Here is a 13,932-nt window from a genome sequence, read left to right on the forward strand (position 1 = left end):
ATGTTTGCTCTGTAACATATATAAATAAAATTATACATGTGTGTATTAGCAAAATAGATAAATAAATATAAATCTAACAACAATTTGCACTATTACTTTAAGCATAAGTTGAAATGTGAAATATGGTAAAAGCCTTCAGGTATTTTTAGTGGGCCCTACAACCAGTCAATTTAAGTCTGTATTCAAAGAAGATAGGAAATGTACTATTTAAATGTATTTTTTGATTGGCAAGAAAAATACTTTTTTAATCAATATATATATTCAATATTATTTTCAAATTCATTAATTCAACATAGTATTTTTTCACAAATATACATAATTAAATATCATCATCTTCAATTTATGTTCACAGCCAATGTTAAGTTTGTCGTTCCCAATCACGGTCGCTGGAGAGTATGTTTTGATAGTTGAATTCTACAGAGGGGGTACAGGAATAGGTGAACACACTGTCCAAGTAATCACGGAGCAAGGGCAGGACAGTGGCTTTGTCGCTACGTATGATTGTTACTTTGTGTAAGTTCAACAAACCTTTTAATCTTGGAGAGAAATAATCCTAGTCTGTTGATTATATGCAGCCCTTTTAAATCTTTTGATTTAAATTTTGTCTTAAGATCTATTTTTTTTTTTTCTCAGTTGTCGTAGCGTTGTTATGGATGCTGAAGGCCGTGTTAAGGTGTTTGTGTTTCCTGAAGAAGTTTTTGAGATTAAATTCACCAAACATCTATCTCTGAACAAAATGGGTTTGGTAAGGATGTCTGTTTGTCTCTGTTATTTATAGTTAAGTACGCATTACAAATCAAAAGTTACGGGAATAAAGTACTGAATCCATTTTTGGTAATAGGCTTAGGAAGAAAACAATCTGTATTGCCATACTTAACCCATCCTTCACATTCTCTCCTCTAAGTGTTACATAGCAGGAGATGCTATTGCTCTAACCATCATACAAAACATGTACCGAAAAAGCATCCAACAGCCATTTATTCCCTTAACGTTAGGGAGCAGTATCGTACAAGAAGGATATGACTGAGTCTGTAGGAGTTTGTTGTTGTTTAGTTTTGTATTTTATGTAATTGTGTCTAAGAAAAAAATCAATTTTTATGTATTTTTATGATGTAATAAATGACAATAAATGGAAGTAAATGAATAGCATGAGTTTACATTCAAAGTATTAATCAGTGGACTTTTCGGTTTACTTTCAAAGGTCTACAATATGTAAACTTGCTGGCACAATTTGTTTTTTACTAAAATTGTTATGTATTTGCCACGAAAAGTACAAAGACATATGCACGCATACTAGGTTCTTTTACAACTTTATTGAACCCTGAACTCAACACATTAACACAGCGAATAGTATAACGATGTGTTCGCCATAGAACCCGAACAGCAAGAGAACGACAAGGAACTTGACACAGCACGTCTGCCAATACGCGCGTTATTTACGCTTACGCGTTATGACTATAACCATAACAACAACAATAACAACAACTCTGTAGTGCAGTACACTACAAAAATATTCATGAACATTTTTTGGATATGTTGAATTAATTTTTTAGGAAAGTTTATAATAAATATATGTATTTAATATTTTCTAATTCTTATTGATATTTTTTTTTTCCTGATCAGTATTGTTTAATCTTTTCAGAGTTCAATTGTTGCTGTTCCTGTTGAGAAATGGAACTTCGATTTGGTGACTCCAGCTCTGCAATGTGTCCGCAATTCAAACAAAAAGTAAAACTTTAACTTTTGAATTCTCATCATCTTCCTTAACAGCATTACCATGTTTTTTTATAAGGAATATAAAAACAGTAAATAATTCTATTGATATTGCAGCAGTAATCAGTGCTTTGTTGTTTGAACTTACCAGGTACCCACTTATACCTCTGGTTAGAGAGACAGCCATAGTTAAAGTGCTTTGCCAAAGGACACAAGCAAAATGCTCAGCGAGGAGTCGTAATCCCAATCTCAGGTTGAGAGACCAAATTGCCATCTTAGCTCATAAATATGGTGTAAAGTCAAAACATTCCTGGAATACAGGTCTCTCTTCAATTAAGAACCACCTTAAGAACCTGGGTTTCTATGGTCTTAACAGCAGCTTTGGTCTCTAATTAGATTAATAAAGATAAAAGACATTTGCTAATGTGGTACCACAGACCCTGTCATAGGATTTCAATTGTTTTTTGATTTTCAGTTGTGTGCAATCAACATATCCAGATGCGGTCTCCTCCACCAAGTTTAATGTGGGGAACACTGAAGGGAGCACCGCACCAATTCCTCCCAACATATATGATACTAATGCAAAGTTATACTACATGAATACGGATTCAGGAAAGGTAATTCTATCGTTTATGCACACCAGTGTGGGGCTGGCTCTAGTCATGTATGATCAGCACTATCTTTTAACGACCAGGATGGAGTGCAGTGTAAGAAAATTCTGTTAGCACAAATGTGTACAGTATATATTTAAAAACATCTGCTCCCATGCTCCCATTGTCGTTATTCAGATAGTTACAACCCCACCTACATGATTTCTTACTGCAAAGATATTTATGAGTATTAGACTTATATCTATGTGAATTTTATTGAAGTTGTAATTGGATTTTACGTGTCCTGTTTATAAAGAAGAGAATTATATTTTTTTTAAGTCACTTATAGTTTTTAGTTTATACCATAGTTTTTGTTAGGCAGTCATTTAGAGTCATGTCAACCATGCTTAATAACTCTTGTTACGTGATAAATAAAAATGAATATTCATTATTTGTATAACAGGTTGAGTTGTTATTGGATGACATTGCCCTTGCCGATGGACAGTGGGTGTTTATAGTGCACTACTACCAACCGTATCACTCAGCCTACACTGTTTACTTTGACATCGTTAATGAAACCCAATCAGGTAACAATAAACCAGAATGGTGTTTTTTTTGCATCATGGATTTTGTGATGATAAATTTGTACATGCCTTTTAAAAATATTAAAATCCTTAGGTCTCGATTGTGTCATTGGCTGTATTGCAAGACAGGATTACTTACATACATAACTGTAATACAGTATATGTGTGGCTATGAATACATCCGCCTCAACCACTTCCAACCAATAAGATTTATTATTAATCAATTACCATAGTCGTATTCCATAAACTAGATGAGAATTAGGTCCTCTCATTGATAACATCCATTGGCTTCCGGTTAATCAAAGAATTATTATTAATAGTAATTCTATTGGTCCACAAATGCATCTGCGGTCTTTGTCCTGCTTATTTGTGTGATTTTCTCGACCGACGCATTCCAATACATTCCACTCGATTCGTTTCATCTATACATTTTGCTGTCCCATGTCATTCTAAGAATATTGGAAGTTTTTCTTTCCCTTGTCACGCTGACAGACTGGAACAACCTCCAAACTGCACTTCGGGACATTTCTGATCTCAATATTTTCCAATGAGCTTTTAAGACTTACTTTTTTGCTTAGGACACCCTATTATTATTATCTTTTTTATGTTGTGTCAGTTGTGTGTTTTGCTTTTGTTAATTGTTTTGATAATACAATTGTGGCGCTTGTGATTTCAGTTCAATGGACCTGTATTACATTCTGAATTGAGTTTTACCCTGAGCTTGTAGATTTAGCATGCGCTTTATAACCGAAAGGAAAGATGCAGTATAAATGCTCGTACTCTTTAGCAGAAAAACTTTGCCTGATAATTTTGCTATTGAATTATAATTCATTTATAGGTTCATTTGAAGCTAAATATTGCCCCCATGTGGTTGGTTGTCGTGCATTGGTTATGACTACAGATGGCAGCAACACATTCACTTGGTTAGGAGTTGGCTACAATATCAAAATCACTTTGCAAGCAACAGATTCCTATGACATATGGATAGTAAGTTGACTGTTGCGAATGAAAATAGTGCATAGCATATATTATGTCTGCACCCAATGAAGCCAGCATAGACTGCTGGCGAAAGCTTGTGTGAATAAATACTATAGTTAGTCAATAAAGTGCTACCAGTGTTTCATTTTGCATAGTTTTTCCTGACTAATAAGGTTCCACTTGCTATTATAGCATATATTAGCATCTAAGCTAATCATTTTTTCAGAAAACACTGCTTTAAATAAGCATTTTTACAGTCTAAGAATGCCAACTCTGAGGATTTTGAGGTGGTTATTTTTAAATTTCCTTACCTTTCACCCTCAAACATTGTAGGGCTGATGTTGGTGTGTAATCTCTGGAGGTACTGCTGATGACCATTTTAAAAATGGATAATAAATGCACAATATTTTCTTTACTTAGGATTACATATTGGCGGTGCCAAGGGACATGTATACACCTGAACTGCTGGTTCTCACAAAGCAAGACCGTGCTAGCGAATTCATTCGAGAATGCAGCAATCACCAATTCTACATCAGGTAAATGATTTAAAAAAATTGATAGTTCTGTAAGAACTACTTTAGAAAATTAAAATCACCTTCTCATAGATTGCATTTCCTTTTACCGTCAGCCCCCAAAATAATTACATTCTTAGAAACAATCGTGAATTTGTTCTTCCTAAAGTGAACAAGGAATCTTTTAAACGTTTTACTATGTAGGTAGGCCTAATAAATATTTTTAAACTTTAATCATTTGGTTTCTATTCACGATTGCAATAAAGTAAAGAAGTAAAGTTGAGTTGAAATAGTTGTTGTGTCATACAATTATTTGTGTTCTACAATAGTACCTCATTTTGTTTAAACTTAATTTTATTGTTTATTTCATAGTCCTTCTGCCACAGGTTTCTGTCGCGACAGCGTGTTTTCACTAAGCGTATTCTACAACAACGGGGCTAAATCATGTCGGTGTAATGTCCATGGATCTACTGACTACTTCTGTAACCAACTTGGTGGCCAGTGTCCATGCAGGGAAAGGTACACCGGTCGTAGGTGTGATCATTGCAAAATTGGCTTCTTCGATTTTCCAAATTGTCAACGTAGGCATTCAATATTTCTTTTTTTGTAGTGTTACCATAAAAAGTTTGAAATTAACACGAGAAGTGCTTCTAGAAATGTGTTTTAACCGTATTTTATTGTTGATTTTCTTCACAATAAGGTTGCCAGTGCTTGTCTGGCATTTGCCACTACCAGACTGGAGTTTGTGTTTGCCCTCCTAATGTCATCGGCAATTTCTGTGATGCTTGTAAGGAGAACTATTTTGGTTACGACCCCATTGCAGGCTGCATTGTAAGTTGCTTGCATCGCCTGCTTTTTTTTCACCACTGATTTACAAGTGCATGATAACACCACCAGGCAGGTCAAGGGCCCCCCCCCCCCATCGGACAGAGGTCGTCTTGCAGTCGGACAAAAAAATATATATAAATCGGCCCACGCCAAGCCAACTCACATCTGTCACAGTTTGAGAGTGTTATTTCTGGCCATCCAGATTTTCCTGTTCTTAAAATAATCTCATTTGGGAGGGGGAAACCCTCTTAAACCCTTTCCCCAACTGGGGCCTATAACCTCAAGTCCCTCTGTCGGACAGCTCAGCCTCCCCCCAGAAAATATACCCTTGAGCCGCCAGTCTGGTCAGGCCTACCTATATGTTCATCATTCCAGTTATTGGTTGTTGAAGCTAAATAATTGTTGCAATTATATCATTGTTTTTTCTTCATCCAAACTTTCTTTTTAGGAGTGTGATTGTGACCCTAGAGGAACTGAAGGGGACATTAATAAATGTGACCGGGTGACTGGCCAGTGCAGGTGGGTTTATCAAAATAATTTTTGTACAACAACTAAAAATGTTTAAGGAGGAAGGATTACGGATCCTAATGAGGTGGTCCCTTAATATAATAAAGCTGATATTAACTCAATTTTGTGGATCACACTGCTTACTTAAACTGGTTTGTATAGCACATGTTACTCATCTTCTTTTGTGCTGTTATTGCAACCTAGTTGCAAACATAATGTAGGTGGACGACGCTGTGACCAGTGCTTGCCCGGACACCACTCCTATCCCTTCTGTCATGTATGTAACTGCCAGTTACCAGGTACAGTACAGAGAGTGTGTGATGAAGTCTCAGCTGAGTGTCTATGCAAGGTAAACGTTTAAATATTTATTTCTTGCATACTTAATGGTATGTATTGAAATCTTGAAAAAAAAAATCCTTCAGAAACATTAAATCAAAACATTTGATTGCTTTTTAAAAAACATTAAAAAGTTAAGCGAGACACAGATTACAAACAATTCTGTTTCCACAGATTTACAGACTTTACTACAAAAAATCCTTACATTGTCTGCTATCCAATTCATGAGTCAAACACAAGGATTAGTAATTATTTACATTTGGTGAAGGGGTAGGGGTTGGTTAGGTGGGTAGCTACTATTCACTTCCTGTTTTCCTATTCTTGTGATTTTATGCAGAAAATGACACTCAATTTTTCCAAAACATTTAACTTTATTTAAAGTTAATTATCAGATTGACATGTGGCTGTTTTCTTGGTTGTTGATTGAACAAAATATAGCAGAAGATGCGTGCAAATTTTTTCTTAGTAACTGTGTATACTTTTCTTGTATCTCCACCTGCATATTACTTTTCTTGTTTATGTCGCTAGGAAAATGTCCATGGTGAGTTCTGTCATCAATGTGATAACAGTACGTTCTACTTGGAGGAGCGTAATCCTAAAGGTTGTACTTCCTGTTTCTGCTTTGGCATCACGAATGACTGTGTTGCCAGTAGTAATTTGTACAGGCAGGAGGTAAGATTCTACTGCTGCATTATACATACTTGTACTTATATTGTATGGTACAGTCCAATGTATCATTATGCATTTGTGTATTTTAGATTTTTGAAATACTTTTGAAAATGTTTTAAACATTATTGCCATATATTTTAACAAATTTTATTTACATTATAAGGATGATATGATGATTTATTATTAATAATGTTATTGTTATTAGTATTATTGCTTTAGGTATTGTTATATAATTTGTTTGTTGTTATTATCTTTTTAAAGGTTTATGATATTGTAATTATTGTTATTAATTGATTTTGTCATTAAAGATATTAGCTAATATAATTTCTTGTTTTACTACTATGTTGTTAAGGTTAATACTATGATTGGTTGGAATGTAACCAACGTACGGAACAATGATGTAATTCTACGTGACAATGAAGTATCACTATATGTCAGTGGCACGGGAGATGACCCTCTAGCAACCATCTATTGGGTCGCCCCAACAGAATATCTAGGATATAAGGTATCACATCCCTTGATTTTATGTAATTATGAGGTAGTGTTCCACAGTCCACCCTCCTTGTAGGCCTAAAAACTTGTTGAAACTATTAGAGAAAAGTCAGTGAGGCCCTATGTACCAATAGTATCCAAGTGTCTCTTTATGTTGTAATACATTAAAATATGTAATTTTGTATTGTTATATTGGTTTTTTTCACTCAACAATACAGCATATTAGCAGGAAAACATTGTTATTGAAAGTTTGAATCTGACACCTACTTCTGTCTGGAAGTGTCAGGAGGGGCTGTTGTGGTGTGTTACCATAATAGACAAGGATAGAAACACAAATTTATCAACGTGTAATTAATGAACCAATCATTAATCTCTTTCACTAATGTTTTTTCCCATATTCTTTTAGATAACATCATACGGTGGTAAATTACGATACATTGTGTCTTATCGAGCAAGCACATTGAATCCAGCTAACCCAATAAGACGCCCAGATGTTATTTTGTCAGTAAGTTTGAAGCAAATTATAAATCACAACAAACAAATTTGGAAGATTTCAGTGAAATAAACAAAGTGGAATGGCAGGGAGAAACATAAAAAAGCAAGAAGCTATTATACTTATAATATTACATTTAGTAATAATAGTAATAAAGTAATAAAAGAAAAACAATCTATTATTTCCCCCATAAGATTCACTGAGAGCTTTTACCATTAAGCAGAGAACTACTAAATATGTATCATTGATTATATGTATAATACAATTATTATAATAATATTAACATAATTCTTTTCTTTTTGGTTCAATAGTTAAGGTAACACTTTCATATACATTTTTCAGGGAAGCAGCCTAGAGATTATGTACAGTAACATATACGAACCTAATCGAGAAAGACAAGATGTGGAGCTAGACATCCTGGAGGTTGGTTTAAGTGATCCTGTTTTTTTAGATATTAAATATCTTTATAAAACTGATTCTTCTTTCTTATTTTTCATAAGCTGAGAAGCCTATTACGTATGGAAAATCCTATATTCCACCAGTTACACTCCCTTCTCTCCCTTCTTTTTTTCCTCCCTGTTCTCATTTCTCCCATTTGTTACAATCTCTGTTTCTACCTCTTATTCATTCCGTTTCACTATTTCCACATTCACCTGCCAATCTGTTTTCCTTCCTGTTTTGTATTGTTATTTTTTAGTTCATTTTGTCAGATTTTGCCTGTTTAAAAAATTCTGGATTTACCCCTGTAAATGCTTCAAAGAAAAAAAAACATTGCTGATAATTATTCTTTATTTGTTCTTTATACTGGGTATTTTACTTCAGTAAAATGTTACTGTTCTCCAAGTGGGCCCAGTACAATTATTTATTCTTAAAATTGTTTGCTACAAATTAATAGATATGTTTTTTTTGTTTTTGTTTAGGGTAATTTCCAGTACACCTTGGGCCTGTCTCTTATACACATCTAGATGTGTATAAGAGACAGACGTAGGCATTCAATATTTCTTTTTTGGTAGTGTTACCATAAAAAGTTTGAAATTAACACGAGAAGTGCTTCTAGAAATGTGTTTTAACCGTATTTTATTGTTGATTTTCTTCACAATAAGGTTGCCAGTGCTTGTCTGGCATTTGCCACTACCAGACTGGAGTTTGTGTTTGCCCTCCTAATGTCATCGGCAATTTCTGTGATGCTTGTAAGGAGAACTATTTTGGTTACGACCCCATTGCAGGCTGCATTGTAAGTTGCTTGCATCGCCTGCTTTTTTTTCACCACTGATTTACAAGTGCATGATAACACCACCAGGCAGGTCAAGGGCCCCCCCCCCCCATCGGACAGAGGTCGTCTTGCAGTCGGACAAAAAAATATATATAAATCGGCCCACGCCAAGCCAACTCACATCTGTCACAGTTTGAGAGTGTTATTTCTGGCCATCCAGATTTTCCTGTTCTTAAAATAATCTCATTTGGGAGGGGGAAACCCTCTTAAACCCTTTCCCCAACTGGGGCCTATAACCTCAAGTCCCTCTGTCGGACAGCTCAGCCTCCCCCCAGAAAATATCCCCTAGAGCCGCCACTCTGGTCAGGCCTACCTATATGTTCATCATTCCAGTTATTGGTTGTTGAAGCTAAATAATTGTTGCAATTATATCATTGTTTTTTCTTCATCCAAACTTTCTTTTTAGGAGTGTGATTGTGACCCTAGAGGAACTGAAGGGGACATTAATAAATGTGACCGGGTGACTGGCCAGTGCAGGTGGGTTTATCAAAATAATTTTTGTACAACAACTAAAAATGTTTAAGGAGGAAGGATTACGGATCCTAATGAGGTGGTCCCTTAATATAATAAAGCTGATATTAACTCATTTTTGTGGATCACACTGCTTACTTAAACTGGTTTGTATAGCACATGTTACTCATCTTCTTTTGTGCTGTTATTGCAACCTAGTTGCAAACATAATGTAGGCTGTCTCTTATACACATCTAGATGTGTATAAGAGACAGGTATTACATTCTGAATTGAGTTTTACCCTGAGCTTGTAGATTTAGCATGCGCTTTATAACCGAAAGGAAAGATGCAGTATAAATGCTCGTACTCTGTAGCAGAAACAATTTGCCTGATAATTTTGCTATTGAATTATAACCTTCATATAATAATTTTCCTATAGTGTACTATGCGGAGCTCTACTAATTGCTTATTATGATTCCCTGACAAACACTTGCCCATGGTGTTATTCTACTTCATAATGTTGCTGATGCAATCCCTGGGCTGCTTGTGCCAATATAATTAATTGAAATGAAAAACCTGCCCACATTATGGACAGTATGTTACTTTTAGTACTTCAGTTCATATTCAACAACAATTTACCTTGACCAATTTACCTTGCATACGTATGTTTGTGGCCATTTTGTGCTGAGAATCATGCATCGCATGTGTCCTAATTCTAAATATGTTTTTTGTGGTTCTCACATAGGAATGTGCTGATGGTTATTATCGTTCTGGAGTTGGTCTGTTTCTTGGGAGCTGTATCCCATGTGAATGCAATGGACACAGCGATCAGTGCAATAAAGATACCGGTGAATGTAATGTGAGTATAAACTGTATAATTGATCAATCGATCAATCAGTCAATCAGGCAACCCGTAAAGCGATCAATCAATCAAGGAAATCAATTAAGCAAATAGGAATTTAAATAAGTAATCAAGCAAACAAACAGGCAATCAGCCAGATAATAAATCAATCAATCAAATCAATGTTCTGGCTGTCAGTCAGTCATTTATTCAATTAGGCAATAAATTTTGTAATTAGGCTGTCAATTAGAGAATTTATTACTCAGCCAATCAATTAGTCAGATAGGCAATCAATCGGTTGATCAATCAATCAATCAATTGACTGTCAATCAAGCAATCGATATATCAATCAATTACCGTACTCGCGTGAATAAGCGCCCCTCTCGTGAGAGTTCCATAGACAGTATCTTTCCAGTTTTCCTTTTCTTACATTCCCGACAATTTGCACCTTTAGCACGTTTTCATGTTAGTTTGCAAGAAGCCCTGCAATGATCCTGCTAATCTTAATCGGCAGATGGCCAACAAGCTTGTAGACCACCACCACCACCACTAATTTCATCTGCTGTTAAAACTCACAGAACTCTTGTCACAAGCCATGCTCTATGTACGATTATCTTTTGTGCACCAGAACCATTTGTAATCTTCGGTTTTCGGATGTCTTTATATAATTTTTTCATTTAAAATTCGCCCATTGAATTTTCCAGGTTCCAAGAAGAACCCCCCCTCAATTTCCACTTTGTTTTCATAAGCGCCCGTTTGAATAATTAAGCGCCTCTCAAAAAGGGCAAAAAATATTTTAAATGCCTGGGTGCTTATTCGCACGAGTATGGTATTACTATTATTATTATTATTATTATTATTATTATTATTATTTTGATAACAGAAAAAAAATAAGGATGCTTGGTGTGATAATAACTAATTTGTTGCTTTGTTATTGAGGCCTTTTTCTAAATGCTGTCAGATATGTTAAGAGATGTTTGTTTGAAGATTGATACAGCCCTTCCTAATGCCAATTTGTGTATTATAGTACTGTAAACACAATACTGATGGGCCAAGCTGTGGTAGTTGCAAGTCAGGCTACTATGAGGATTCAAACCAAAACTATCCGTTTGCCTGTCAGTTGTGTGCTTGTCCACACTCCAGTGAGGGAAATAGGTAAGTGTATATTTTATCTTCTTTTGACTTGCGTTATTCTTGTTGTTAATTTCAAATATTTATTTCAGATTAATATGTAGGCCCATTATAGAAATATTCAATTAAACCGTACTGACTTGTTGACATTTATATACAGTAGTAATGTGTAAAATAATAATGATATGAATGTTTATGGTGCACACAACCAAAATCAGCCCAAAATACAACAAATAAAATTAAATACTTTAAGAACACAATGAACAATATTAAACAAACAACTACTTTATTTATCTATTTCAACACATTATGATCCTTGATGATTAAATCGTAAATGTAGTAAATATGTTTATAAACTGTTTTCAGCTTTGCTTATTCATGCTCAGTATCCGGTATAGTAACAACATGTGATTGTTTACCTGGTTACCAAGGTACCACCTGTGGAGAGTAAGTACTTATTTGAAAAAACTGAACCAATTGATTTGGAATGCTTCATGATAAATGTGTTGAAATTTATCTAAAAATTGAAATTTGATATTTTAAGTTACTAACTTTCCTCCTGCTGTAACCGCTGTTCTTCACTTTTCATTTAATTATAATTTATATATGTCCAAAAAACAGATAATTGGTAATTAAAGTTATTGCACATCTGTTTTATCAATAGATGTGAAGATGATTATTACGGTTCTCCTGAAGTAGTTGGAGGTGACTGTCAACCATGTTTTTGTCATGGCAACACGGATCCAAACACTGTAGGACGGCGTTGTGACCGCCTAACAGGTGAATGCTTCTGTGCTGATGGGTATTCTGGCTTTAATTGTGACAGATGCACAGATGATTACTATGGAGATGCTGTCAATCAACATAATTGCCAAAGTAAGTTTAATTGAAGTATTTTTTGTTGCTTTCTTTGTAAATGTATGGCTTTAACTGGTGTTTGAAATTGTAGAATACTACTATGCACTAGGCTCATTGCTATACATTGATTGAATTTGATTGAATTTATTCAAATCACAGTCATAAAATACATACAGTACATGAAAGTGATATACAAAAAGCAGGCAAGATAAATATTGTACAAAAACGTGACCCAGCAGAAGCCCAAAAAGTAAAACTCATTTCCATTGGGGTCCTTGCAAAGACAGAAATATAATTGCACATTTTATCATGACAGAAAAAACAGATAGAAGGGCATGTATTTAAAAAAACAAATGACAAAAAGGCAGCAATAAACAGATTATAACATTGTTTATCCCTCTAAAGCTAGCAGTAAAAATACAAATCAAAAAATAGTTAAAACAATATAAAATTTTCAGAATTACAGCAGCACTGATTTGTGTAATCTAAATTTAAATCAGTATTTTACACCGTTATTTACATTAAGAAAGTATAATAAATGTTATGGTTACAAACTTTTACTCTCATGCTATGGTGATCTTTGATGTTAATTAGGAATATTGTTACTAAGTTTGGTATCATTCAAGGAGCCATGCATTTTCCTATACTGAGCATCGCTCACTTTGTCTGTTTGCAGAATTGAAATATCAGTTGACCCTAGTTTAATACCTCTTGTGCATATTGATGTAAAAATAAAAGAATATATTAAACAAAATATTAAATTGAAACATTGAAACAAAGAAATACAATAAATATAATGATTTTTACTATGTGTCACTGCTTGAAGATTTAATTGCATCACATGGTATTGAAATCTGGCGTATGCTGATGACTTGTAATTGTATGTCGCTTCTTCACCAAAAGATCTTCCAACTAAGTTGTCCAAATTACAGGATTGCCTTTCTGATGTTTGCAGGTGGATGATTGCAAACAAACTTAAGCTATATGATGACGAAACAGAGGTTTTTGCACATTTCATAGACACCTCAAAGACCAAATCAAACTTTCATCCATTCGTTTTGTAAATAAGTCCATCAATACTGACTCTGGTGCTCGTAGTCTTGGAGTTATAATAGATGAAAAGTTATTGCTTAATAATCTGTCGTTCAGCCAACTTGTTGTACCTTACCAGCTGTTTACTTAGATCCTCTTCTCGCATGCTTCTTACATCTAAAACAAAATATATGCTTTTAATCTTTTTCTGCCAGTGCATCATTATGGAACCAGCTCTCAATATTAATTAAGGAGGCAACGTCCTTGAATGTGTTTTGAGGACCGCCTGAAAAAGCATCTTTTAAATATTTAATTCATCTTTTTATTATTATTCATCATTATTATTATTATTGTTATTATTATTATTATTATTATTATTATTATTATTATTATTATTATTATTATTTTATTATTATTATTTATTATTATTTTTATTATTATTTTTATTATTATTATGTTACTAACACTTACCTTAAGGGGAACTTAGACAATGGAGAAATTAGAGTCCAACTTAACAATTATTATTATTATTATTATTATTATTATTATTATTTTTTTTTTTTTTTACATTACTTTTGTACTTTCCGTATAGCCCCATTACGCTGCAAGTAAAAGGAAGCATTAACGTTGAATAAAATAATATAA

General features: G+C 34.1%; 1 protein-coding gene and 1 long non-coding RNA gene across 2 annotated transcripts in view; both read left to right on the forward strand.

Annotated features, from left to right (window-relative positions):
• Positions 1-13,932, forward strand: part of LOC117102899 (laminin subunit alpha-like) — a 62,394-nt gene that overhangs the window by 37,414 nt on the left and 11,048 nt on the right. Inside the window, exons 20-41 of the mRNA XM_033243349.1 lie at positions 343-513; positions 634-745; positions 1,643-1,728; positions 2,189-2,330; positions 2,767-2,890; positions 3,726-3,874; positions 4,286-4,401; positions 4,750-4,958; positions 5,078-5,208; positions 5,654-5,724; positions 5,917-6,061; positions 6,577-6,720; positions 7,070-7,222; positions 7,616-7,714; positions 8,045-8,125; positions 8,623-8,644; positions 8,806-8,936; positions 9,382-9,435; positions 10,171-10,284; positions 11,294-11,421; positions 11,764-11,844; positions 12,062-12,273. Of these exons, the coding sequence (XP_033099240.1) occupies positions 343-513; positions 634-745; positions 1,643-1,728; positions 2,189-2,330; positions 2,767-2,890; positions 3,726-3,874; positions 4,286-4,401; positions 4,750-4,958; positions 5,078-5,208; positions 5,654-5,724; positions 5,917-6,061; positions 6,577-6,720; positions 7,070-7,222; positions 7,616-7,714; positions 8,045-8,125; positions 8,623-8,644; positions 8,806-8,936; positions 9,382-9,435; positions 10,171-10,284; positions 11,294-11,421; positions 11,764-11,844; positions 12,062-12,273 (2,675 nt within the window). The remainder of the gene's footprint in view (positions 1-342; positions 514-633; positions 746-1,642; positions 1,729-2,188; positions 2,331-2,766; positions 2,891-3,725; positions 3,875-4,285; positions 4,402-4,749; positions 4,959-5,077; positions 5,209-5,653; positions 5,725-5,916; positions 6,062-6,576; positions 6,721-7,069; positions 7,223-7,615; positions 7,715-8,044; positions 8,126-8,622; positions 8,645-8,805; positions 8,937-9,381; positions 9,436-10,170; positions 10,285-11,293; positions 11,422-11,763; positions 11,845-12,061; positions 12,274-13,932) is intronic.
• On the forward strand, positions 8,803-9,663 carry LOC117102919. The gene is made up of 3 exons (XR_004444497.1): positions 8,803-8,936; positions 9,382-9,452; positions 9,645-9,663. It is a non-coding gene; the product is annotated as an uncharacterized LOC117102919 (long non-coding RNA).

This window comes from Anneissia japonica, unplaced genomic scaffold (assembly GCF_011630105.1).
Source record: "Anneissia japonica isolate Jap-2015-1 unplaced genomic scaffold, ASM1163010v1 scaffold285010_len649756_cov215, whole genome shotgun sequence".
Taxonomy (NCBI): Eukaryota; Metazoa; Echinodermata; class Crinoidea; order Comatulida; family Comatulidae; genus Anneissia; species Anneissia japonica.